At 41.3% G+C, this 27,255-nt stretch overlaps 1 protein-coding gene across 8 annotated transcripts in view; it reads right to left on the bottom strand.

The window, feature by feature from the left end:
• SEC22A (SEC22 homolog A, vesicle trafficking protein) overlaps positions 1-26,693 on the bottom strand; it is a 47,923-nt gene extending 21,230 nt beyond the window's left edge. For 4 of the 8 annotated variants that reach the window (XM_073305121.2, XM_073305115.2, XM_073305116.2 and 1 more), the window contains exons 1-7: positions 26,530-26,693; positions 21,530-21,733; positions 17,661-17,765; positions 10,847-11,010; positions 9,329-9,523; positions 3,802-3,920; positions 55-120 (exon numbers count right to left, since the gene is read on the bottom strand). In XM_073305121.2, the coding sequence (XP_073161222.1) occupies positions 55-120; positions 3,802-3,920; positions 9,329-9,523; positions 10,847-11,010; positions 17,661-17,765; positions 21,530-21,711 (831 nt within the window). In that variant the 5' untranslated portion in view covers positions 21,712-21,733; positions 26,530-26,693. Of the gene's footprint in view, positions 1-54; positions 1,864-3,801; positions 3,921-9,328; positions 9,524-10,846; positions 11,011-17,660; positions 17,766-21,529; positions 21,734-26,529 lie in introns of those variants that run through there. The other 4 variants (XM_073305118.1, XM_073305120.1, XR_012154195.2 and 1 more) reach the window with 3 other exon arrangements.
• Positions 26,694-27,255: the final 562 nt, after the last annotated feature.

Here is a 27,255-nt window from a genome sequence, read left to right as displayed (position 1 = left end):
ATGACTAAATAATGTTTCTGAAGACTATTGCAATGTGCAGCAGGAAGAATTTACCTGATACAAGCAGGCTGCTGTTCCAAGGAAAAATGCAATGACATAACTGAAATCTTCACCCTCGTTCTGTGAAAAGAAAGCAAAAGTAAATACACAAGATATGCATGTTATACACAAATAACTTCTAGCTCTAATTAAAAATAATCCAACATACAAATTTAGAATGACCTCCTGTACCAAAACTAAACTGGAGAAATTAGAAGGCATCACTTATTTCTCTCTCTCTGGGAAGGTCAGATCCATAGAATGAAGTTAGAAGGGTCCAAAATACCCTAAAATTATTCTTGCTTACTATTTCTATTCAGCACAGCAGACACCTAATGCTGGGATTGTCAAAAGAGCCTAAGGAAGGCTCATCTGCAGCTTTGGGCACCTAGTTTCCCTAGACTAGTTTGAAATTCCCAGTCTAAATGTTGGGAACTAGAAGAAGTAACAATTTGTACAACTGTCTTAATATAACATCACCACAAAATGGAAACTGTGTAAACTAAAAAATACAAATGGTCCACTAGGGTGTGCTAAAATTCTATGTAGAAAACAATGCAGGCAAACATACATTAATGGAAGAGAGAACAAACAAAAGCATGACTATTTAATAGACAAAGATTATTCATAAACAAAACATGGACAGTAAATTGAATTTCCTTTAAGTAGAACAATAGAAAAATGAACGTAAAATTACAGATCTTCTCACTTAAAGCTGCTTTTCCTTAAAAAGACTTATTTCTTCTAATATATTCAAACAGGTTTTAATATTTTCCATAAAGCTGAGCAGAATAAATTTACATTGTCAGTGATTATTTCAGACTGCATTTTCATGCTTTTCAAACAAACATCTGCCACAATCAGAAACTTTCCCATACGAACAAGGGCACTCATGCAATCTGTTTTTCATCAAGTGGAATTCCATTTCTAAAGGAAGCTGGTCCATTTGGAACTACAGCCCCTCTCTCTTGCGAACATGTTTAGCCTGAAGTTCTCTCATCTGTAGCTTTGGCAATAAAAAAAAAATCTGTACTTCTGCACACAAAATTTATGTCCAGGAACAGAACTTCAACAGATTATAAAAACTTTCACCTCACAGTCACAACAGAATCCAGTACAGCATAACTACAGGTTACAAAGTAATTTTGTAACCTCTAAATGAATTATTGATTAAAAAGGAAAATATTCTAAATTCAGAAGGAACCTTTGTAATGAAAGATTTTTTTTCTGGAGTTAAACTTCCATTTAACATTGTGTTCGGATGGCTTCTGCCTTGACCTTTATGGATTTATTCCATGTTAATTTTAAATTCCTCTTCGTTTCACTTATTTTGAGTGGATCCAAAATGCCAGAAATTAAATACTAAACACTGTATTCCATCTGTAAATCACTATCCACCAGCTAAAGAAAATGGAACATTACTGGTTACATAGGTTAATTCTATACTGGAATATCCTTCTGCAGCTGTGTTCCTTTAGAAACAGAGTAAGTAATACAGATATTATACAATTAAAGAGGTGAAATTCTGTCTGCTATTTGTGCAACTCTGTACTGTAATTTATATTTATAAACCTAATGGCATGGTGATAAAGAATTCAGGAAATATTATTTATATGTACATAATATATAAGAAATATGATTTGTGAAGGAACAGGACATTAATTCTCAAGAAATCCCATATGAAACTGCATAATGCATTAAAAAAATCCATATACCTTGGCTTTATTCTCATTTTCAGTTTGTAATAGTAACAACGACCTTGGCACAGGGCATTTTCATCAGCTCCTCCCAGCCATTCATTAATCTTCAGGAAAAGCCCTGGGCCTCAATTGTTAATGTTTAAATTAATATACAAGTATGTATACAGAACACAATTAGAATGCATATAGCAACTTTCATATTTTAGGTAACCAGTGCCCTTAAAAAGTGATTAAACCAACACTGATAATGCTGTGATTATGAAGGAATAGTGCATAAAGTCTTATACACCTGAATTTACTTTACTGAGACAATAAATATAACCAAAATAGTAAGATTCCCCCTACTCCTTTTGAAAGCCACCACAGGATCTTCATTTTCCACTAGGACAACCACCGTGAGAGGACCTCAGTTTAGTGTTTTTAACTGGGGCAGATACTCAGCAGTTGTCTATTGTCAGTGCTTAACTGACTTCAATGGAGCTATGACAATTTACACCACCAGAAGATGTGCCTTTCTAACAGCACAGTATCCTTCATTCAGTATATATTATCAATGGCAATGTATCTTATAATGTACCAATGGTGTACAAAGAAAAACCTCTTATTCATTGCAAGGTCATGGGTCGCAATATTGAATGCAAATATATTTTAAAGGAAGTCAGTCAAGGGACAGAACTTCCCATAACCAAATACATAACTTTTCATTTTATTCTCAAAGGAACAAAGGTCCTGTTCCATGGTTCTTTGCTGACAATGGGCTAGACTGTCCATATTTTGAAGGCATATCATTTTGCTCAAGCATTATGCATAACAGTCACCTATGAAAAAGTGGCTTTTCAAAGTTTATCATTATGGCACGGGTTTAGAAAACAGAAGTCTATGTCCTGTACTGGTGGGTTTGCAAAAGTATCTAAGGGAGTTAGCTGCCCATCTTCCATTGATTTTCAAACTCCAGCAGGCGCCTTTGAACATCTCTTCCTGTACACACTCAATAATGGATATAGAATATTACTCCTGGGGGAATTTTGCGCCAAAAAACAAATTCTGCAAAATTCTGCATATTTTATGTGTTAAAACAACATAATATAATCACTCCCGTTTCAATTATTTTGGTAATTTATTTCAAAATACTTGTCAGCAAGTATGTCTAACAATACAGACCAAAAAAAAGATTCAGGAAATATTTTTTGACAAATACATTCCTTACTAGATATGTTAATACAGAATGTTGAGTAATTCATTTAAACTACAATACAGAAATGTATTTTCCAGACCCCTCAGAAGCAGTGCAAAGGCTTGGGGGGAGTCAGGGATAACAGAGGAGCTGAGGAAGAGGGAAGGAGCCTGGGAGTGAACCTGGAGGGTTGTTTGGTGGGGGTGAGAGAAGTATGGAACAGTTTCTTTCTTTCTTTCTTTTTTTTTGGGTGGGGTGGAAGATTGTTAGGGAGTTGGGAGCCTCTCCCATGAGGACCCTGGCTGACCTCAAGCCTCTCCCATTCAGTCAGGCACATCTTCCACTATCTCCATGTGGCCCTGGAGCCCCCCTCCCATTCAGCCCTTGGCTCAATGCTGTCACCCCACTAGCTCCTCAGCCCATGCCCCAGGGTGTTCCCCTCAGTAGCCCTTTTGAACCCTAATCTCTGACTCCCCCAGCATCCCTGTGTGCCCCCTCTGTCATCTAACCTGGCTCCACAGGCACGGTGCTGTAATGAACGCAGCTAGCTGCTAGCTGTTACTACTGGTCAGCCGGCTGTTCTGGTGCCACTGTGGCCTCTGGTGGGCAAAAGCCAGAACTGCAGCACTTCTTGGGCAGAATGTATTTTCTGCAGGAAATAAAAAAATTCTGCGCCAGACATGAATTCTGTACATGTACTTCCCTCAGGAGTAATAATATACATATTGGGTTTGAAATCAATAGGAACATTCATGTGAATTAGGGTAGAAGGATTTGGTTCATACTGTAAACAGTTTATATGAGCTAATTTTGATTGATATTTTGCACAAACGTGGCACTTTGATTTCAGTTCTTCCCTACTATAGAGTTGTAAACATGGTACAGTACCTGCAGAAGACTTTCTATGGCATGAAACCCTCTAATTAAATTCAAAGCCCCACATAACAGGCTCAGTATAAATGAAACAATCCCTGGCAAAGTAACAGCTTCCAGTCGTTGATGAGGAGCTGCAAGAAACAGGAAAAAAATGGTATGAAATATATCAAAGCATTTTCCTTAAAGTTTAGAAAAATATAAATCTTATTTTTCAGTGACTTCTTCCTGCTCAAAAACACATAATTAAAGTTGGTAAACCTTAATGCATATATGTAAAATTCTAAAAAGAGTAAAAGATTCGATAAAATATATTTACTTCAACTAAAATATAGAACTGATGTTCCTTAATGTCTTTGTTAAAGAAGAAATTTAACTTGAGATATCCAGTACGGTGCTGAAGACTACTCAAACATGCCACTAAATCAATACCCAATAATGTACTTGCTGGTAAAATTTGTCCCAAATTAGCAACCAGCTAATAAGTCGCATACTTGAGAGCTCCTTTCACAACCTTCACTCTTCTTTAACGCTAACGCATTAGTAAGGGCTATCAGGATTGATTTAACTTGTTTGCTGAACGAAATGCCGTGAGGCAAAGCCTATTACCTGCCACTACAGCAAAGCACACCAGCTGTAAATGCTACCAGAGATACAAATAAAGAAAAATTCTGGAACTACAGCTAGTATTTGTAGTACAATAGGATACATACTTCCAGTCGTGATTCAGAAGTCTCTTACTGATTATATTAAAAACAAAATACAGAAAGGTATTTGAATATATACATTTTTCTACACACACATACATTTGTGCTTATAAGGGGACACAGTTACACAAATGACTGCAAATACATAGTAGATGTGTATTAATCATTATTGTGCTTTTCCACAACAAATAACGGAAGCCAAATATGGGAAGGGGAGAGGAACCCAACACAAAATCCCTAACAGTCTAGGCAACATGGGGGAGGGGAGAGGGACACAAGAGATTCACATATTTAAATCATTTTGTTTAAATCAGTGAAGTGTAAAGGTGCAAACAATGAAGTTAATGAACTGTAACATTCATATAGAGAGGGGTGTCAATCCTGCTTGTTTGCACTTAACAGCTTCAGACAAAGGCTCTCCAAACAGTTCAAAAAGTTACAGAAACCACAAAAAATATGACAAAAGCTTTTTCTCCTGATAAGCACATAAGACTGTTTGAGTGTCATTGTGTCCTAACTTTATTATGCTCAACATATATGTTTTGTTATAACTAATTTGTATAAGACTTAAGATATGTTTTTGTTTTAAACAAAAAAATACCTTGATGCTCAACTTTGATAACTTATTTTTATTCTAAGCACAAGACACATTAGATGTGGCAACTACTAAAGTAAAAAGAAAAGGAGTACTTGTGGCACCTTAGAGACTAACAAATTTATCTGAGCATAAGCTTTCGTGAGCTACAGCTTACGCTCAAATAAATTTGTTAGTCTCTAAGGTGCCACAAGTACTCCTTTTCTTTTTGCAAATACAGACTAACATGGCTGCTACTCTGAAACCTGTCATTACTAAAGTAAAGGTTGGATGCCAATTTCCATTCTAACTTCTTCAGTTACTTAACTTTTTTCAAACTTTTTTTTTTTTTGGCTGAAATTTTAGTCTCAGACAAAGTTGCATTTATTTACACTGTTGGGTAAAATTAGTTCAGCTGTTGTTGAGTTTTATGAGTAGAGGGGGGAAAGCCACACCCACATTTTCCCCATATATTCCAATCAGGAATTTTACATTTGGATAACACCAAAATGAGGGACATCTTATTCTGAAAAAGTCAAGTTTTATCAGCAAAAATCAGCAATTTGGTGCATGAGTGTTAGAACATTTCTATATTTTCTCTTTAAAACAATAATCAAGCACTCTAATTAAGGACACTCTACACCATTGCTAAAGCTATTAAGCTCCTCAAGGCTCAAGGGATTACACATTCTATTGTCAAAAGAGCTAAGCACCAGAGAGCAAATAAATGCATAACAACAGAATTTAGAAGGTCAGTTAAAGACAGCAGAGTAAAAGACAATCTGTACTAGAGCCACTAGGTCCCTCAGCCTGTGGAGTTTACAAACTCTTAAGAAGAGACAACACATAATCACTAAACTAGTAAGTTTTTAGTATAGGCCCCCCTGGGATCAAAAAATGTACAAATTCTGATGTCAGAACTTGTACATTCCCTGTAAGGAATGGCTTTAAATTTATTCACATTTCTCCCGCCCTCCCTCCCCAGCTGCCATTTAAAAAAAAAATGAATATAGTATTGTAATTGAAATATCTAGCACTCAACTTTTTAGTGGCTTTTATATGTAAACCTCAATGTAGTATTTTTATTAATTTATACAGAGAGTTCCTCTTAGTTCCATTGATTTGAGAGACTGTACCAGTTCTACTGGAATTCCTTATTTTAAAAGTAGGAAAGTTAATGACATAGAAGATACCTTAACTTTAGGAACTGACATTTAAAAAAAAAAAAAAAAAAAAGCTTTAAAAGTATTTAAAATCTGCCCTAACCAGACAAATGCATAAAACAGTTATGTTATCACCACATTTCTAAAGCATGATGAAATCTGAGATTATCTTTTAAGCAAAATACTATCAGGAGTTTTCATGATGCATACCCCCAACATTAAAAAATAGCTTTAATTTATTCATTACACAGAACAGTAGTTCTCTAAAGAAAGGATTCCAATTTTCAATCATTTGAACAACAACATTTTAATAGGCCTAGACTCTAAATATTGTTCAACATCACCAAAATGCCCAACAGCTGTATCTGTGCTAGTAATGCCACATGCTTTACGATTACAGCTAAAGTTAATGGGTCAAATTCTGCTCTCAAGTTACACTCGTGTAACAAAATAGAATTTGGCCTGTGTGTCTACGTAGCACCACTTACTAGCTGAAGTGGTTTAAGACATGTAACTCACACACTGCAAAACTCATATCTGAATGGGAAAACAAAAGAATTATGGGACATTGAGCAAGACAGATCACATTTGGAAAAGTATCAGAGGGGTAGCCGTGTTAGTCTGGACCTTTGCTGTTTTCACATTTGGAAAAGTTATCCTTGGAACAGAAGAGAAACGGGGAAGTCTGGCCTGCTGCATAGGTATCAGACAGACAACGAAGATTTTTTAAGAAAGCCCCTACTCTGGGAGCTGTTGAAGGCTTATACTTGAGCAAGCAGATGTCCTGGGAAATTCTATAACTGCTCTAAGGTAAAAGGCTTATATTAAAGGAATAATTACACTCCAAACACTGTAGTATCCAATGGTCAGGAGCAAAAGGCAGCTAAAACTTAAATATTGGGAGAAAAAACAGTGTGAGATCTTCTTGGATGTATGGGCCTCGAGAGGGAGAGAGTCTGCAGATTCCAGAAAGGAAGAAGAGAAGAGAAAATTTTGTAAAATAGAGAGGAAGGACAAACTAATTAAATGAAAATTAATTTCATGGAATTGTCACAGGAAAATTGAGAAATGGCAGGAAGCAATACTTCTAAAACAATCAGGTCAAGCAAAAACCAGCAAGGGAACTCTGACTTCTGATTTAAAGTTTAAAAAAATCCTTAACTTGGGATAACATGGTAAAGATAAAAGAAAGGAAGAATGGAAAAGAGAAGGAAAGGTGCCTTACTGCATTTGAATTTAAGCTATTATGTTCTCAGAGGATCTTTTATTCTAACAGTGTCATAAACAACATCTAATGCTTCCTGAAAACACTTTTTAAAAATAATCTATTTAGAAATAATTCTGCCTGTGCCATAGACATTCGGTATTTTTCCTTTTAACCATAAACTGCATCCAGATGATTTTTATTGAGTTTATTTGCTTCCACTTGTGACACCATAACCTCTTCCACAGAGACAGGATTACATCAAGCTGTTAAATAAGTAGCAAGAGATTAACTCTTAAGAAAGTGTCAGAAGTGATAAAAGAAGGAGTCAATAGAATTATAATAAAAATACAGAGTACATATATACAAGCAGAAGTGGTACTCACAATGTTTTCCACATTTCTCCATCAATCACCAACAATATTAGGAATGCTCTGGATGATTTAGCATAGGTATATGGCATTCCTTGAGAGGTACCACTGTCCTAATAATTTGAATGTGATTACACATTCTCCTTTGTTGTTGCAGTAGTTAGGGTTTTTTTGTCAGTATCAATGTTATAATCATTATAACTATAAATTATTTGCACTCTGATAGCTCCTAAAAGTCTCAATTAGGATCAGAACGCCACTGTGGTGGGCGCTGAACAAACACCTAGCAATGTACCTTTTTCTCTGTAGAGAGAAAACCTACAGCAGAAATAGAAGAAACTGAAGTGTTTAAGGTAATCACTGAAAAAGAATTACTAGCATAATAGTTAAAAGTGACTGTTAATATTTGTAAAAGTGTACAAATTTTAGCTGATCACTTATTTTACAATACTTTAATAAGAGTTCACATTTGTGTCATTAATTCAGGCCCTAATCCTGAAAGATGAACTGTTTGGTACAGAAGTCTGCCCAAGTGGATGAGCATCAGGACCAAAGCTTTTTAAAAATGAAAAATGTTTAACATTTAAATTAAATTTTCATCATTTATTCTATTTTTTTCACTTCACTGAACTTGAAGATTGAAACTAGACTGTTCTGTTTCACTTTCTCTAGTCCGTTTCATTTGTAGAATCCATGCATTAGTATAATGTTTTTGTGTTCTTGTTTTCATTATTCTATTCTGCTGGGAAATACCCAAATTTGGAGCTTAGCTGCTTGAAAGTGTTTTTAATATCACAAGATAATGTTTAGATCATATGTCAGTATATAGTACTCTAATATCCAAACTCATCAGTGCATTAGTTATCATATGTGCTTTAAAAGTTACCCTATAAAATTTATTCTTTTCATGATTTAAATGAAAAAAATCAAGATCTAAAAAAAATCTAGATCTAAAAAAAATCTAAAACAGAACTGTCATGACAAAAATAAATAAAGATATGCTATTACTGATGTGATGTACTAGGTACAAACATTTTTTAAAGAGTGCTGAATTTAAACAGGATAATTACTTTGAATTTGAATGTCAAGGACCTGCCCTATGTGATGCTCTTCCCGCTGAGTCCAGTAGTCATGACATGCCCAGCAATACAATGCTTTCATGATGCCTTCAGATCCCATTATAAAGAAATCACTAACTGATTTATGAGTCTTATTAAAGAAAAAAGTATATTTAAATGTCTACCTTCACTTGTATATTTTCATTTAGAAACCAGTCTATCAGTAATTGCCCTCTATGAAAGCTGCAAGGAAAGAGTAATTAACTGAAGCCAAGCTGCTAAACAATGACACACATCCTATGTCATGGCAATTGTTCTTTATACAGACTAGCAACTAACAAAGTACCGTGTTTGGCATTATTTTCCATATTTCATTTGGTTTAAAAAAAAAAAAAAAGCAAAGTAAACATATGTCTCTGTATCTGGTTCACATAAGGATAACAGTAATTAAGGTATCAAACTCACCAGTAGATATCTTACCAGTACCCTTAAACTCTGCAGCAGATAAGTGTGCAAATCCATTAGTTGAACCAAGTTCAGACATGGAAATTTGATAAGGTGGTCTCAGCTTGATTTCTGTCTGCATGTCAGCAAGATTTATCTTTGTCGACAGAGACCGTGGGTTATTATATCTCTGCTTGGTCCTTTGAATAAAATTATCTGTGTAAAATTAAAAAAATATATATCCCTATAGACATTGTTAATTAAATCATTCCAGACTGTGAAGCTTTATGGGCCATATATTTCTCATATACACAAATTTAAATTTATTATTTAAATTCTTACATTTATCTTGGAACGTTCTAATACTATTTCTGTTTTATGACTAATATATCATGGACTAATTAATTCCGCAGTATCAAAAATTAAGCTCTAGAAATCTAATTACCTAACAACTGTGAATAAACTAATGACTTGCCACGGCATGATACTGAAAGCACTGCTAATATAATGGATTTATTTCACTAGTTTTAGTTTCTTTCTCAATTCAGCAAATATTCTTATAAAAATAAAGTAATTTATTTTTTCAGATATAAATGCACTTAATTCTAAAATGTGACTTAAATTGCAAAATATTAGGGCTGAATACTTTCATTATATCTTCTCACCCCAGCAGTAAACACACCAATATAACGAAATTACTCTCTAAACTAACAGCTAGGAAAAAACATGGAAGGATGGAGAAAGGGAAGAAAGCAAACAGTGGTTATTCTAAAAGACACCTTTAAAAAACAGACTTGATCAGCTGCACTGGAAAACCGAATGAATTTAGTATGTACCATATTTTTCTGCACCTTGTACTCCTTTTACTCTGTCTAAAGTGTATTTTGTTAGAATACATAAAACTAGTTTCTTTTACCTCCAGATGAAGGTATAATTTTTAAGCCATTGAAGATATCAGCAGAAACTACAAGAGATGCTACAAGTAATGCCACATGTAGTAGGTATTTGAAGCTCAAATCACAGAAAATTCAATGCATAGCTGTATCAAAGCAAATCAAAATCTTCACTTCCTTTCTTTGCATTGAACAAATAATTATTACGCAGTGAAGATCAAACATATAACTGTGATTTTTTTGTTTGGAAATGGCTTACAAAGCTCAATGTCCTTATAGGTTCAGTATTTTGATACGGGTATAACGTCAAACATCTCAACAAATTACTAACTGGCAGAAGTTAAACTCATCCACATTTGTTCACCAGAACCTGATCTAAAGCTTATTGAAGTTAATGGAAAGATTCCCAATGGACTTTGGATCAGGCTCTAACAGACTGATTCAACTCCCACCGAAGACAATGGAAATCTTTCTATTGACTTTAATGGGAGCTGGATTAGGCCCTAAATCACCCTAAAGCTAACTAAACATAATCTTGGCTGAATATTTGTGATTTGTATGTTTTAAGTTGTACGTTCTTTAAAACAGTTAGTTGAATTTGAGTTAGGTTTGAAAGAGTTATTGTAGTAAACAGTCAGATCCTTACCAAACTCTATGAAACAGTATGGCCGGATGGCAGTATTTGTCCTCATCATATTGTATGTGGTGATGAACTCTTTCTGAAGCTCATCCAGGAAGCAGAAAGCCAGAACACTGGGGTAATTTTCAGTGCACAGCATCATGTAGCTCACTCCCAGAGAGCTAATAAAACTATAATTTAAAAAACGGTTTTAAAATTTCAAAATTAAGTCTATGTAACATACAGCTTCGCAAGACTGGTTCCATATGCCATAAACAGAGAAGCAAAAAACTTCTATGGGGTAATGAAGACATTAATATTTATTGAAAAAGCCAGAGATTGTTTTAGGGAAAAATTACACTACGAGTTTAGGTCGAATTTAGCAGCGTTAGATCGATTTAACCCTGCACCTGTCCACACGACAAAGCCATTTTTTCTCGACTTAAAGGGCTCTTAAAAGCGATTTCTGTACTCCTCCCCGATGAGGGGATTAGCGCTGAAATCTACATCGCCAGGTTGAATTTGAGGTAGTGTGGACACAATTTGACGGTACTGGCCTCCGGAAGCTATCCCAGAGTGCCCCATTGTGACTGCTCTGGACAGCACTTTCAACACAGATGCACTAGCCAGGTACACAGGAAAAGCACTGGTAACTTTTGAATTTCATTCCCTGTTTGGCCAGCGTGGCGAGCTCATCAGCAGAGGTGACCATGCAGAGCTCATCAGCACAGGTGACCATGCAGACCCAGATTCGCAAAAAAGCTCCAGCATGGACCGAACAGGAGGTATGGGATCTGATCGCTGTATGGGGAGACGAATCTGTGCTATCAGAACTCTGTTCCAAAAGACGAAATGCCAATATATTTGAAAAAATTTCCAAGGGCGTGATGGACAGAGGCTATAACAGGGACCCGCAGCAGTGCCGCGTGAAAATTAAGGAGCTCAGGCAAGCCTACCAAAAAACCAAAGAGGCAAATGGCCACTTCGGGTCAGAGCCCCAGACAGACTGCTTCTATGATGAGTTGCATGCAATTCTAGGGGGTGCCCCTACCACTACCCCCCCGTCCGTGGACACCTGCAAGGTCTCACACAATAGGGATGAGGATTTTGGGGACGAGGAGGAGGAGGAGGAGGAGGATAGCGCACAACAGGCAAGTGGAGAAACCATTCTCCCCGACAGCCAGGAACTTTTTATCACCCTGGAGCCAATACCCTTCCAAGGTGGCCTCCCAGACCATGAAGCCAGACAAGGCACCTCTGGTGAGTGTACCTTTGTAAATATAATACATGGTTTAAAAGCAAGTGTGTTTAATGATTAATTTGAAGACTTGGGATGCATTCGCAGCCAGTACAGCTACTGGAAAAGTCTGTTAACGTGTCTGGGGATGGAGCGGAAATCCTCCAGGGATATTATTAAAGATACATTCAGAGGTGGCCATTCCTGCTGGGCTGTTTGCCTGTGGCTGAAAATAAATCATCCCCGCTTTTAGCCATGTGGTGGCGGGGGGGCCGTTCACACTGAGCTGTTCGCGTTTGGCTGGCAGGGATCTTCCCTGATACTAGTCACGCGGTGGGAGGAGGGGCAAAGCGATCATCCCAGAGAATTGAGGGGTGGAGGGAGAGTGGGAGTTAGTTGGGTTTGTGCTGCACATTAACCCAAAAACCACAGCCCCTCCTCTTAAAAGGCCAACCCAACAGGTGCTTAGTATGGGAAAGGAGGGCGCTGCTGTTTGAAACCATCCCCACATGTTATGAAGGTTGAAGAAGCCGAAAGACTGTGGCTTACCATGGCAGGCCGAATTCTGTTGCCTGGCCCTGCGTGTGTGATCTCTCATACCAAACCAGCAGGCTCTCAAAGAGGGAGAGGCAAAATGCGACCTTGTACCGAAAGCACGTATGCTATGTAATGTTAATAGCTTGGTTCACCGTGAAAGAGTCTACCCATTGTTCTCTAAAATGTGTCTTTTTAAAATACTACTCTCCCTTTTTTTCCTCCCGCAGTTGCAAATGTTTCAACCCTCCCCCTATCATCTCCATCCCAGAAGCTAGTGCAGATAATAAGGCGAAAAAACTGCACTCGCGATGAAATGTTCTCTGAGCTCATGCAGTCCTCCCGCACTGAAAGAGCTCAGCAGAATGTGTGGAGGCAAACAATGGCAGAGTCCAGGAAAACAGAAAATGAACACGAGGACAGGAGGGACGAGCAAGAGGAGAGGTTGCAGGAGCAAGAGGAAAGGTGGCGGCAGCGTGATGAGAGGAGGCAGGATGCAACGCTGAGGCTACTGGGGGATCAAACTGATATGCTCCGGTGTCTGGTGGAGCTGCAGGAAAGGCAGCAGGAGCACAGACCTGCTGCAGCCCCTGTGTAACCCAAGTTCCATAGCCTCCTCACCCAGACGCCCAAGAATGCTGGGAGGGGGGCCTCTGGGCACCCAACCACTCCACCCCAGAGGACTGCCCAAGCAACAGAAGGTGGGCATTCAATAATTTTTGAAGTGCAGTGTGGCCTTGTCCTTCTCTCCTCTCCTCATCCACCACCCCACCCGATGCTTCCCTCCTTCCACACCCATCCCGGGCTACCTTGGCAGCTATCCCCCTATTTGTGTGATGAATTAATAAAGAATGCATGATTTAGAAACAACAATGACTTTATTGCCTCTGCAAGCAGTGATCAAAGGGGTGAGGTCGGTTGGCTTACAGGGAAGTAGAGTGAACCAAGGGGGCAGGTTTTCATCGAGGAGAAACAAACAGAACTGTCACACCGTAGCCTGGCCAGTCATGAAACTGGTTTTCAAAGCTTCTCCGATGCGCAGCGCACCCTGCTATGTTCTTCTAATCGCCCTGGCGTCTGGCTGCGTGTAATCAGTTGCCAGGCAATTTGCCTCAACCTCCCACCCCGCCATAAATGTCTCCCCCTGACTCTCACAGAGATTGCGGAGCACACAGCAAGCAGCAATAACAATGGGAATATTGGTTTCGCTGAGGTCTAACCGAGTCAGTAAACTGCACCAGCGCATTTTTAAATGTCCACATGCACATTCTACCACCATTCTGCCCTTGCTCAGCCTATAGTTGAACAGCTCCTGACTACTGTCCAGGCTGCCTGTGTATGGCTTCATAAGCCATGGCATTAAGGGGTAGGCTGGGTCCTCAAGGATACATATAGGCATTTCAACATCCCCAACAGTGATTTTCTGGTCTGGGAAGTAAATCCCTTCCTGCAGTTGTTCAAACCAGACCAGACCAGAGTTCCTGAAGACACGAGCGTCATGTGCCTTTCCCTGCGTTGATGTTGGTGAACTATCACTTGTGATCCACCAGTGCTTGCAGCACCATTGAAAAGCACCCCTTGCGGTTTACATACTGGCTGCCAAGGTGGTCCAGTCCCAAGATAGGGATATGCGTTCCGTCTATCGCCCCGCCACAGTTAGGGAATCCCATTGCAGAAAAGCCATCCACTATGACCTGCACAGTCCCCAGAGTCACTACCCTTGATAGTAGCAGCTCAGTGATTGCGTTGGCTACATGGATCACAGCAGCCCCCACAGTAGATTTGCCCACTCCAAATTGATTCCCAACTGACCGGTAGCTGTCCGCCATTGCAAGCTTCCAGAGGGTTATCGCCACTCGCTTGTGAACTGTGGGGGCTGCTCTCATCTTGGTATTCTTGCACTTCAGGGCAGGGGAAAGCAAGTCACAAAGTTCCATGAAAGTGCCCTTACGCATGCGAAAGTTTCGCAGCCACTGGGAATCATCTCAGATCTGCAACACCATGCAGTCCAACCAGTCTGTGCTTGTTTCACGTGCCCAGAATCGGCGTTCCAAGGCATGAGCCTACCCCATTGCCACGAGGATGTCCAAATTGCTGGGGCCAATCCTTTAAGAGAAGTCTGTGTCCATGTCCTCATCACTCTCGTCACCGCGCTGCCGTCACCTCCTCACCTGCTTTTGCGAGTTCTGGTTCTGCACATACTGCAGGATAATGTGAGAGGTGTTTACAATGCTCATAACTGCCACAGTGATCTCAGCGGGCTCCATGCTTGCTGTGGTATGGTGTCTGCAGGACAGCAGAGCTGCAGTGGAAGCGGTGGCTGACGACGGATGCCACGATAATAGATATTTACAGAGAACGACGAGAGGACTTGCGAGGTGGATTCATGAGAGCAGGACAGCAGAGTTGCAGCGGAAGTGGTGGAGGACGACGGTTAGCACTGCACACATTTCCCAAGGAAGAACACACGTACCTAGGAGCCCATGAAAGACAACATGGAGAAATTCGCTATTGAGACAATAGCAGCAGAGCGGAGTTGCAGCCGAAGCGGTGGATGACAACGGTTAGCAGTCCTACTCTACCGTCTGCTGAAAGCAGTATGGCATCCGCACGGAAAAAAGGCACAAAACGATTGTCTGCCGTTCCTTTCACGGAGGGAGGGGCGACTGACAACATGTACCCAAAACCACCCGAGATAATGTTTTTGCCTCATCAGGCATTGGGAGCTTAACCCAGAATTCCAATGGGTGGCAGAGACTGAGGGAACTGTGGGATAGCTACCCATAGTGCACCGCTCCGTAAGTCGATGCTAGCCAGGTAGTGAGGACGCACTCCGCCGACTTAATGAGCTTAGTGTGGACATTTACAATTGACTGTATAAAATCGATTTCTAAAAATTGACTTCTATAATATCGACCTAATTTCACAGTGTAGACATACCTTTTTAGATAATATCTTTCTTTTAAACAGCACTGTATTAATGAATGAGAAGCTATGTTATACATATAAAAGTGTATAGTGTGTTGCAACTGACTAATGTGTGGAAGAGAGGGAGATTAGGATAAAATCCTTGGGAGGGGGAAAACACATGGGTATCGTCCCCTGGGAATGGCACATTTAGAATAAATGCAGAACATGCCATCTGTTGCATTCCAAAGGCAAAAAACTGCTCATCAGAATTATTTTTTATAAGCAAGGGTATTAAACTCTTCCATAGAAGGGATGTTTCATCAGTATCCAGAGATGGAGATGAAGATGACCAGAGACTGGAAAATCTCCCCCCTTCCAATTAAACATTTGGAATATACCTACACCTATTTCATTTAGACATCAACTAATTTTGAAACTTCTGTTCATGAACCAATAATCGAATACAATAATTTGTTAAAGTATCTGTCATATACAGCTTAAAATAATCAGCCGAATCATTATATATCAAGACTTTTTTTTTTTTTTTTTACACAGTCTATATTGGTAAATAAATAAAATCTTTGATTACACTTGATGTCCAGTTCTTTTAAGTTTTTTTAGTTTATCTGTTGTCAAAGAAATTATAGATGTATCAAGATTTATTAATAAAGTCAAAGCCCCAGTGCATAATTAGTTAAAGCAATGATCATTAACTTCTAAGAGGAAATATTGACTTTTTCATTTGCATTTATGCACAAAGAATTGATATTTGCTCTATCGTAACAACTATAGCTTAGGTTTCATTGCTTGCATTTATCTTAATTCACAGAGATAAAAATATCAGCCACTGTGTATATTTCTTTTGTGAAAACTATTCTTTTTGTGTTGTCTGAAACATAGCTATGAGTAGCAAAACATAAGGTTAAAAGCACAAATTTGGGGGAGGAGGGAAGAGGATAATTAGGGGGGCTGTTTTTAAAATAAACCAAGAGGCTAACCCTGCAGCCTTTATTCATACGTTGTGATAGTTATAACATTAAACCGTTACATCAGTGAGCCACAGAAGTTATTAGAATACAATAGCTACCATTAAGCAGCCACATAAAACATTCCTAAAACTAATGTTTTTTTTTAATCCAGTATGCTGAATGGTTGGAGGGAAAAGACACATTGAATCCCTGACCTTTTAATTTTGGTTAATTTCATGCTCAAAAAAGTGACACACAGGCAACACTGGCTAGAGCCAGAATTAGCAAAGGTAAGTGCTGCGCAAGATTCTTCATGCAGAGCTTCCACTGCACTTCTGACCTGCTTTTGTAAGAGCCTTTCTTGAGTTGAGCCTGCCAATCATGCTGAATCAGAGAAATTGAAACTGGAAAAGTTCAGGCTGTCTATGGCCTGATCCTGAGAGGTGCAGGTCAACTTGCAGCCACCACAGCAATTGCTGCCGTGGTGGGTGTCCACACTACCCTACTTGGGTCAGTGGTGTGCGTCCACTGTAAGCGCCAACACAGGCCATAGAACTTCCCAAAAATAATTTCCAGAGCAGACCTTTCAGAAAAACATCCAATCTTGATTTTAAATCTCCCACAACCCCTGGTAAATCGTTCCAATGGTTAATTACTCTCACCATTATAAACGTAAGCACTATCACTGACTTAAGAGGGGCATTGTAGGGCTCTCAACTCTGCTGGCAGCTCCCTGCCAAAAGCCTGCCTGCCCCACAAGCTCCTGGTGGGCTGCCCCCCTCAGTCCCTGGGCTTCTGCCCTACCCATTCTCCGCTGGGGGGGGAGGGGGCACGCAGGGCTTCTCCCCTACCCATCCCCCACCGGGAGCAGGGAGAAGCCACCTGGGGCTTCTCGCCACTGGAGAGCGGTGTCCAACTGTCCTGGCTTCTTCCCCCCTCCATATCCCCTGCCTTCCCACTGGGAGCCCTGCAGTCTTGTCAGTTTCACAGCTCAGGGACCCTGGCCAGGAGCAGGGTCCAGCCACCCAGCTCTCCAGGGAAGCTGGGGCTTTCTTGTTAATTTCACAGCTCATGCCCTGAAACTGATAAGACAGCCAATGTAAGGGACACAGTGTTGTTCTAACTACACTGACATCAGCCTCTCACGTCTCGTGGAGGTGGAGTTATTATATCAGTATAGTAGCACACTTACATTGGTAGGAGGAAGGCTGTAGTGTACACACTGACATAATTAACGGTGTAGTGTAGACCTGCCCTAACTCTATTCCCACAGAAACACCTTTCTGGTGAGTGATACCTAAAAAAAAAAAAAAAAACCCAGAAACAAAATACATATCAAGAAGCATTTGAAAAGTGAACATTATAGGCTGATCACTATTTCAGGATAATCCAAGTAGTTTCCTGTTTCAAAACTACAATGGAGGAAAAGAACACATTCTGCATTGTTATATTTACTACATAGCACCAATATGCTGACTCGGTCAAATACTTTAGATCCAAATTTTAAGCCTGGTAAAAATCAAACCAAAAAAGTTTTAAGAGAATGAATGGCACCATTGTGAAAATGCTGGATGGGCTTCAGGACCCCTGGATTCTACTCAAACCTCTGCCACAGACTTCAGTCACTTTCCTTTACTGTGCTGCAATTCCCCATCTCCATAAATTGGGACAATTTACTTCCTCTACCTCATTGATACATCCTGCATATGTTCATGAGAAGCTCCAAAATTACACTGATGGGCATTATAGAAAAGCACAGATATACATAGGAAAATGCTTTTATAAAACTTTGTAAAAATATTTTCAAGACTTTTTAAAATATGAGTACAACCTAAAAAAATGGGGAGGGATGGAAAAGATAGAGGTTTCAGGTGATGTAAAGAGTTACCCAAAGTACTGGAAAGAAATGTAATAGCAATGTGTTAATTCATGAGACCCATAAGGGAAACTTTAGTTTCACTGTCCAAGCTGAGTAAAGTACATAAAAGATTAAAACTAAATTAGATTTTGGTGTTTATTAATTAACAGTTATTTAATAAACTAGGCTTGTGGCACCTTAGAGACTAACCAATTTATTTGAGCATAAGCTTTCATGAGCTACAGCTCACTTCATCAGATGCATACTGTGGAAAGTGTAGAAGATCTTTTTATATACACAAAGCATGAAAAAATACCTCCCCCCACCCCACTCTCCTGCTGGTAACAGCTTATCTAAAGTGATCACTCTCCTTACAATGTGTATGATAATCAAGGTGGGCCATTTCCAGCACAAATACAGGGTTTAACAAGAACGTCTGGGGAGGGGGACACGGGGATGGACGAGGGGAAATAGGTTACCTTGCATAATGACTTACCCACTCCCAGTCTCTATTCAAGCCTAAATTAATTGTATCCAATTTACAAATGAATTCCAATTCAACAGTTTCTCGCTGGAGTCTGGTTTTGAAGTTTTTTTGTTGTAATATCACAACTTTCGGGCTGAAATTGTGGAAAAGCAGCATCACTTGCCCCACAACCTCAGCCGTGCAGAACACAATGCCATCCACAGCCTCAGAAACAACTCTGACACCATAATCAAAAAGGCTGACAAAGGAGGTGCTGTTGTCATCATGAATAGGTCGGAATATGAACAAGAGGCTGCTCGGCAGCTCTCCAACACCACTTTCTACAAGCCATTACCCTCTGATCCCACTGAGAGTTACCAAAAGAAACTACAGCATTTGCTCAAGAAACTCCCTGAAAAAGCAGAAGATCAAATCCGCACAAACACACCCCTGGAACCCCGACCTGGGATATTCTATCTACTACCCAAGATCCATAAACCTGGAAATCCTGGGCGCCCCATCATCTCAGGCATTGGCACCCTGACAGCAGGATTGTCTGGCTATGTAGACTCCCTCCTCAGGCCCTACGCTACCAGCACTCCCAGCTACCTTCAAGACACCACTGACTTCCTGAGGAAACTACAGTCCACGGGTGATCTTCCTGAAAACACCATCCTGGCCATTATGGATGTAGAAGCCCTCTACACCAACATTCCACACAAAGATGGATTACAAGCCATCAAGAACACTATCCCCGATAATGTCACGGCTAACCTGGTGGCTGAACTTTATGACTTTGTCCTTACCCATAACTATTTTACATTTGGGGACAATGTATACCTTCAAATCAGCAGTACTGCTATGGGTACCCCCATGGCCCCACAGTATGCCAACATTTTTATGACTGACTTAGAACAACGCTTCCTCAGCTCTCGTCCCCTAACTCCCCTACTCTACTTGCGCTATATTGATGACATCTTCATCATCTGGACCCATGGAAAAGAAGCCCTTGAGGAATTCAACCATGATTTCAACAATTTCCATCCCACCATCAACCTCAGCCTGGTCCAGTCCACACAAGAGATCCACTTCCTGGACACTAAAGTGCTAATAAACGATGGTCACATGACCACCACCCTATACCGGAAACCTACTGACCGCTATTCCTACCTACATGCCTCCAGCTTTCACCCTGACCACACCACACAATCCATCGTCTACAGCCAAGCTCTGCGATACAACCGCATTTGCTCCAACCCCTCAGACAGAGACAAACACCTACAAGATCTCTATCAAGCATTCTTACGACTACAATACCCACCTGCGGAAGTGAAGAAACAGATTGATAGAGCCAGAAGAGTTCCCAGAAGTTACCTACTACAGGACAGGCCTAACAAAGAAAATAACAGAACGCCACTAGCCCTCACCTTCAGCACCCAACTAAAACCCCTCCAACGCATTATTAAGGATCTACAACCTATCCTGAAGGATGACCCAACACTCTCACAAATCTTGGGAGACAGGCCAGTCCTTGCCTACAGACAGCCCCCCAACCTGAAGCAAATACTCACCAACAACCACATACCACACAACAGAACCACTAACCCAGGAACCTATCCTTGCAACAAAGCCCGTTGCCAACTGTGCCCACATATCTATTCGGGGACACCATCACAGGGCCTAATAACATCAGCCACGCTATCAGAGGCTCGTTCACCTGCACATCCACCAATGTGATATATGCCATCATGTGCCAGCAATGCCCCTCTGCCATGTACATTGGTCAAACTGGACAGTCTCTACGTAAAAGAATAAATGGACACAAATCACATGTCAAGAATTATAACATTCATAAACCAGTCGGAGAACACTTCAATCTCTCTGGTCACGCAATTACAGACATGAAAGTTGCGATATTACAACAAAAAAACTTCAAAACCAGACTCCAGCGAGAGACTGTTGAATTGGAATTCATTTGCAAATTGGATACAATTAACTTAGGCTTGAATAGAGACTGGGAGTGGCTAAGTCATTATGCAAGGTAACCTATTTCCCCTTGTCGTCCCCCGTCCCCCCCCCCAGACGTTCTTGTTAAACCCTGGATTTGTGCTGGAAATGGCCTATCTTGATTATCATACACACTGTAAGGAGAGTGATCACTTTAGATAAGCTATTACCAGCAGGGGAGTGGGGTGGGGGGAGGTATTTTTTCATGCTTTGTGTGTATAAAAAGATCTTCTACACTTTCCACAGTATGCATCCGATGAAGTGAGCTGTAGCTCATGAAAGCTTATGCTCAAATAAATTGGTTAGTCTCTAAGGTGCCACAAGTACTCCTTTTTTTTTTGCAAATACAGACTAACACAGCTGTTACTCTGAAACCTACCATAACAAAGAATATCCAAGGACTAATCACAAGTCTCCTGAGCTCCTGGGGCTTTTAATCTACAAACTACCTTGAAACCAATAGGATAATGGAATAAATCTTAAAAATGCTTATTCTTGCAAGACTCTAGTAGGTCAATAATTTAAATATTTATAACAATGCAGGTTACTTCAAACTAGGATTTCCACCAGAATATAAATGTCTTTAAAGTCTAATGTGTCTTAACTTTCAATTTTCAAATACAAAAATAACTGTTGATAGTTATTCTTAATTTAATTCATTACCTCTACACTGCAACTGTTAACTAAACACCACTCAGAAATGCTACAAGGAAGAAAAAGAAACTCTTACCTTATATTATACTGGCCAGCTTTCAGCATACATCTATCAGGAAGCTGAGCAAGCTTCTTTGAGAGCGTTTTAAAATATTTTCTACATTGCTGCATTCCCATGCTTTGCTCATAATCTGTAGAGGCAGATAGCGGGAGCCCATCTCTAACACGGACCACTGAGGCACATAAGATCATAGACATTGCCAACCAATTTAATGAAAACCTAAAACAAAACAAATACATTCAGAAATGCAGATCAGACAAAATTAAAACAAATAAACAAAAATTGAATATGCAGCCAAAACCATTACTATATGGTGACTAGATGAGGTAACTCTCAGTCAAGGCTGATGGGTTGTATTCCTGGTTCAGCCTTAATACGTGGCAAGTCACAAAGGGCTTAGTCTTGAACCTAAGCTCACAAAAGAAGTCCTGATGAGTAGTCCCTACCAGTCTCTCTGACTCACAAACAGGTCATAGAATCAGACTTTTGACTTCTCTTATTAATATGTATTATTCGTATTACCACAGCACTCAGATTGAGGCCCTGCTATTTTTTTTTATTTATTATTTCTTTTACAGTAGTGCCCAGAGGCACTAACTGAGATCAAGATCATACTGCTAGGCGCTATACATACCACAATCTTTGTCTCACTAATCAAGAGATGATCTTGCCCGAAGAGATTAAAGTCTACATAGGCAAGACAGACAAAGGAGTTTTATTATTCCCATTTTACAGATGGGGAACTGAGATACAGAGAGAATAAGGCCATGACCAAAGAAAAATTTAAAGAAGTGCCTAACTATAAACATGTGAATAATTCTATTGAATTCAGTGGGATTATGCATATGCTTTAAGTTAGGCACACGTTTAAGTACCTTGCTGAATGGAGACTGACGTAACTTAACCAAAGTAACATAGGAAACATGCTGCCCGCTTCTTGTTTACAGTGTCACCTGAAAGTGAGAACAGACATTCTCATGGCATCACAAGATATTTATATGCCAGATGCACTATGATTCATATGTCCCTTCATGCTTCAACTACCATGCCAGGAGACATGATGATCACGGGTTTTGCTCCATAACAATCCAAAGCTGTGCAGATCGAAGCATGTTCAATTTCATTATCTAAGTCAGATGCCACCAGCAGAAGGTTGATTTTCTTTTTTCAGGTTCTGTGGTTTCTGCATCAGAGTGTTGCTCTTTTTCGACTTCTGAAAGCATGCTCCACACCTCGTCCCTCTCAGATTTTGGAAGGCACTTCAGATTCTTAAACCTTGGGTTGAGTGCTGTAGCTCTCTTTAGAAATTTCACATCAGTATCTTCTTTGCTTTTTATCAAATTTGCAGTGAAAGTGTTCTTAAAACAAACAACATGTGCTGGGTCATCATCCGAGACTGCTATAACATGAAATATAGGGCAGAATACGGGTTAAACAGAGCAGGAGACATACAATTCTCCCCCAAGGAGTTCAGTCACAAATGTAAGTAACACATTATTTTTTTAAACGAGCCTCATCAGCATGGAAGCATGTCCTCTGGAACGATGGCCGAAGCATGAAGAGGCACATGAATCTTTAGTGCATCTGGCATATAAATATCTTGTGACACCAGCTACAACAGTGTCATGCGAACGCCTGTTCTCACTTTTAGGTGACACTGTAATTAAGAAGGGGGCAGCATTATCTCCTGTAAATATAAACAAACTTGTTTCTCTTAGCGATTGGCTGAACAAGAAGTAGGACTGAGTAGAGTTGTAGGCGCTGAAGTTTTACATTGTTTTGTTTTTGAGTGCAGTTATGTAAAAAAAAAACCCTACATTTGTAAGTTGCACTTTCATGATAAAGAGACTGCACTACAGTACTTGTAAGAGGATAATTTGGTAGAATGCTGCCTGCTGAGGGGCTGATTGAGAGGGCAGAGTTAAGGTGTACAGTACTTGTGAGAATAGTAAGGTGTGTGCCTGTTGTTATGTATTGTAAGGTGGTTTAACATCTTGTTTTCTTGCTTTTTCTAGGTTTGTGTCATGTCGTGTATCAGCCTTAACTATTTCACAATTTTCTATGTATTAGTTTATTTTCTTAACTGTATAAAAGCTTTACATTGTATGCTCCAGATGCCTATTTTATAAATTAAAATACACTACACAACGATACAACAAATAAAGGGCTGCTCATTCCACCCTGACACCATCAAATACAATTAGGAAAATAAAGTAAACTTACACTCTAACCCTCGGCCCATATGCCTCTCCTTATACACCAAATAAAAAGTTATGGGCTTTGCAGCATTCCCAGGTGGTTAACAATTATCTAGCTGCTGGCAGACCAAGAGAGTGGGGGGTAATAGGAGCCTATATAAGAAAAATACCCAAAATCCAGGACTGTCTCTATAAAATTGGGACATCTGGTCACCCTAAAAAATGGGGACAGAACAATGTCCCAGGTTACAAGGGCTCAGGCCACTTATGCTTTGAAGGTTAGCACCAAAACCTGGGTATCCATGCAGAAGTCTATTAACAGCCAATGAAGTTCCTGGAACTCTGTTGTAATGAGCTTCAATTATAAACTTATTTGAGCATGAGCTTTCATGAGCTAGAGCTCACTTCATCGGATGCATACTGTGGAAACTGCAGAAGACATTATATACACAGAGACCATGAAACAATACCTCCTCCCACCCCACTGTCCTGCTGGTAATAGCTTATCTAAAGTGATCATCAAGTTGGGCCATTTCCAGCACAAATCCAGGTTTTCTCACCCTCCGCCGCCCCACACACAAACTCACTCTCCTGCTGGTAATAGCCCATCCAAAGTGACCACTCTCCCTACAATGTGTATGATAATCAAGGTGGGCCATTTCCAGCACAAATCCAGGTTTTCTCACCCTCCCACCCCCCTCCAAAAACCACACACACAAACTCACTCTCCTGCCGGTAATAGCTCATCCAAAGCGACCACTCTCCCTACAATGTGCATGATAATCAAGGTGGGCCATTTCCAGCACAAATACAGGTTTTCTCACCCCCCCACCCCCATACACACACAAACTCACTCTCCTGCTGGTAATAGTTCATGCAGAGGATCTACAACCTATCCTGAAGGATGACCCAACACTCTCACAAATCTTGGGAGACAGGCCAGTCCTTGCCTACAGACAGCCCCCCAACCTGAAGCAAATACTCACCAACAACCACATACCACACAACAGAACCACTAACCCAGGAACCTATCCTTGCAACAAAGCCCGTTGCCAACTGTGCCCACATATCTATTCAGGGGACACCATCACAGGGCCTAATAACATCAGCCACGCTATCAGAGGCTCGTTCACCTGCACATCCACCAATGTGATATATGCCATCATGTGCCAGCAATGCCCCTCTGCCATTTACATTGGTCAAACTGGACAGTCTCTACGTAAAAGAATAAATGGACACAAATCACATGTCAAGAATTATAACATTCATAAACCAGTCGGAGAACACTTCAATCTCTCTGGTCACGCAATCACAGACATGAAGGTCGCTATCTTACAACAAAAAAACTTCAAACCCAGACTCCAGCGAGAAACTGCTGAATTGGAATTCATTTGCAAATTGGATACTATTAATTTAGGCTTAAATAGAGACTGGGAGCGGCTAAGTCATTATGCAAGGTAGCCTGTTTCCCCTTGTTCCTCCCCCCCCCCCCCCCCCGACGTTCTGGTTAAACTTGGATTTATGCTGGAAATGGCCCGCCCTGATTATCATGCACATTGTAAGGAGAGTGGTCAGTTTGGATGAGCTACTACCAGCAGGAGAGTGAGTTTGTGTGTGTATGGGGGTGGGGGGGTGAGAAAACCTATATTTGTGCTGGAAATGGCCCACCTTGATTATCATGCACATTGTAGGGAGAGTGGTCGCTTTGGATGAGCTATTACCAGCAGGAGAGTGAGTTTGTGTGTGTGGTTTTTGGAGGGGGGTGGGAGGGTGAGAAAACCTGGATTTGTGCTGGAAATGGCCCACCTTGATTATCATACACATTGTAGGGAGAGTGGTCACTTTGGATGGGCTATTACCAGCAGGAGAGTGAGTTTGTGTGTGGGGCGGCGGAGGGTGAGAAAACCTGGATTTGTGCTGGAAATGGCCCAACTGGATGATCACTTTAGATAAGCTATTACCAGCAGGACAGTGGGGTGGGAGGAGGTATTGTTTCATGGTCTCTGTGTATATAATGTCTTCTGCAGTTTCCACAGTATGCATCCGACGAAGTGAGCTGTAGCTCACGAAAGCTCATGCTCAAATAAATTGGTTAGTCTCTAAGGTGCCACAAGTACTCCTTTTCTTTTTGCGAATACAGACTAACACGGCTGTTACTCTGAAACCTGTAATTATAAAATTATGCTTAATAAGCAGGCTACCAAGTTCAGCACTAGTTTCCATTTCCAAGTAATATCATTGTGTAATTCCATGTAGAGTGCAGTACAATAACCTGACCCTGAGGTGTTATGGATAACCCACATCACGGGGGAGAGGGTGTGTGTGTGTGGACTGCCTCCTTCTCACGAACTGCACCTTAAAAAAAACTTTTGGCTACAGCAACTACCCAACACACACCCCCCCCTGTGTTGCACCCATAACATGGCACTGGGTCCATGGAAGGAGGAGTGGGAGGAAACACAGGTCACAGCTGTTTTGCAGAGCAGCATTTGTACTCACGCTCAGGGCTTGGAGATGCCAAGGCACCTATGGCAACCTTACACTGCGGGGAAGAGGCCGTAGGCAGGTTTATGCCTCCTTATCTCTGACAGGCAAGTGGCAGGTGGAATAATGCCTCCATTGCAATACCCCCAACCCCCACACACACGCCCCACCGCTATCCCTATCCGTGCCCCCAACTTGCGCCCAGGTCCCCGGGGAGGAGGAGACCCATCCCTATGCTGCCCCCCCGACCTGCACCCGGGGGAAGCCCATCGCTGTCGCGCCCAAGGCCCCCGGGGGAGGGGCGCCCCGCCCCATCCCGGCCCCAGTTCCCACCTGAGCCGCCTCTGCGCACCCCGCACGGCCGGCTGGTCGGGCGGGCCTGGGTCTGTTGCTAGGCAACTGCTCTGCGAGGCGTAGCCGACCGTTTCGAACTCCCTGCCTCACCGGAGCCGCGGCATCGGCGGCAGGACCACGTCCGCCCGCCGCAAAGCATTGTGGGAACCATCTACGTGCCCCCGCAGCAATCAATGGCAGGGCGAGGGGATATCACGTGACTCTGCACGCTCCCCGGGCCGGTGCGCTCGGCGGCGGGGTGAGGCGGTGGTCGAGCTGCTGTTGCTCTCTGGTGATGTGGGGTGGTTGCAGGGGCGCGCTTACTCAGAAGGGGTTGGGCCCCTATTGCCCTGCGGCGGTGGGGACGTGGCTGCTGGGCCGCCATTGCTCTGTGGGGGGCGTGGCGAGCCGCCATTGCTCTGTGGGGGGCGTGGCGAGCCGCCATTGCTCTGGTGTGCGGGGGGGGGGTCACGTTGTCAGCGATTTGTGATGCTAAGGAAGTTATGGATATTGGAAACGTTGCCATAGATGCCTGGGAAAGGTGAGGCCCTGAAGTAGGGCCCCCAAGTAGTTGTTGGCTTTCAATGGGACTTGGGTTCCTAACGCTCCCTCCGGTGCTTGTGGACAGCCCCCCCCCCTTCACTGTGTATAAAGTGCCTGGTGAAGTTTTAATGTCATATAACTAGTAAGTAATAATCCTTGGTGTTTCTGCCAAGTCCACCAACA

The sequence above is a fragment of the Lepidochelys kempii genome, chromosome 11, assembly GCF_965140285.1.
Source record: "Lepidochelys kempii isolate rLepKem1 chromosome 11, rLepKem1.hap1, whole genome shotgun sequence".
NCBI classification, from domain to species: Eukaryota; Metazoa; Chordata; order Testudines; family Cheloniidae; genus Lepidochelys; species Lepidochelys kempii.
Note: the sequence above shows the minus strand (reverse complement) of the source record. Positions and strands in the feature narration are given on the sequence as shown.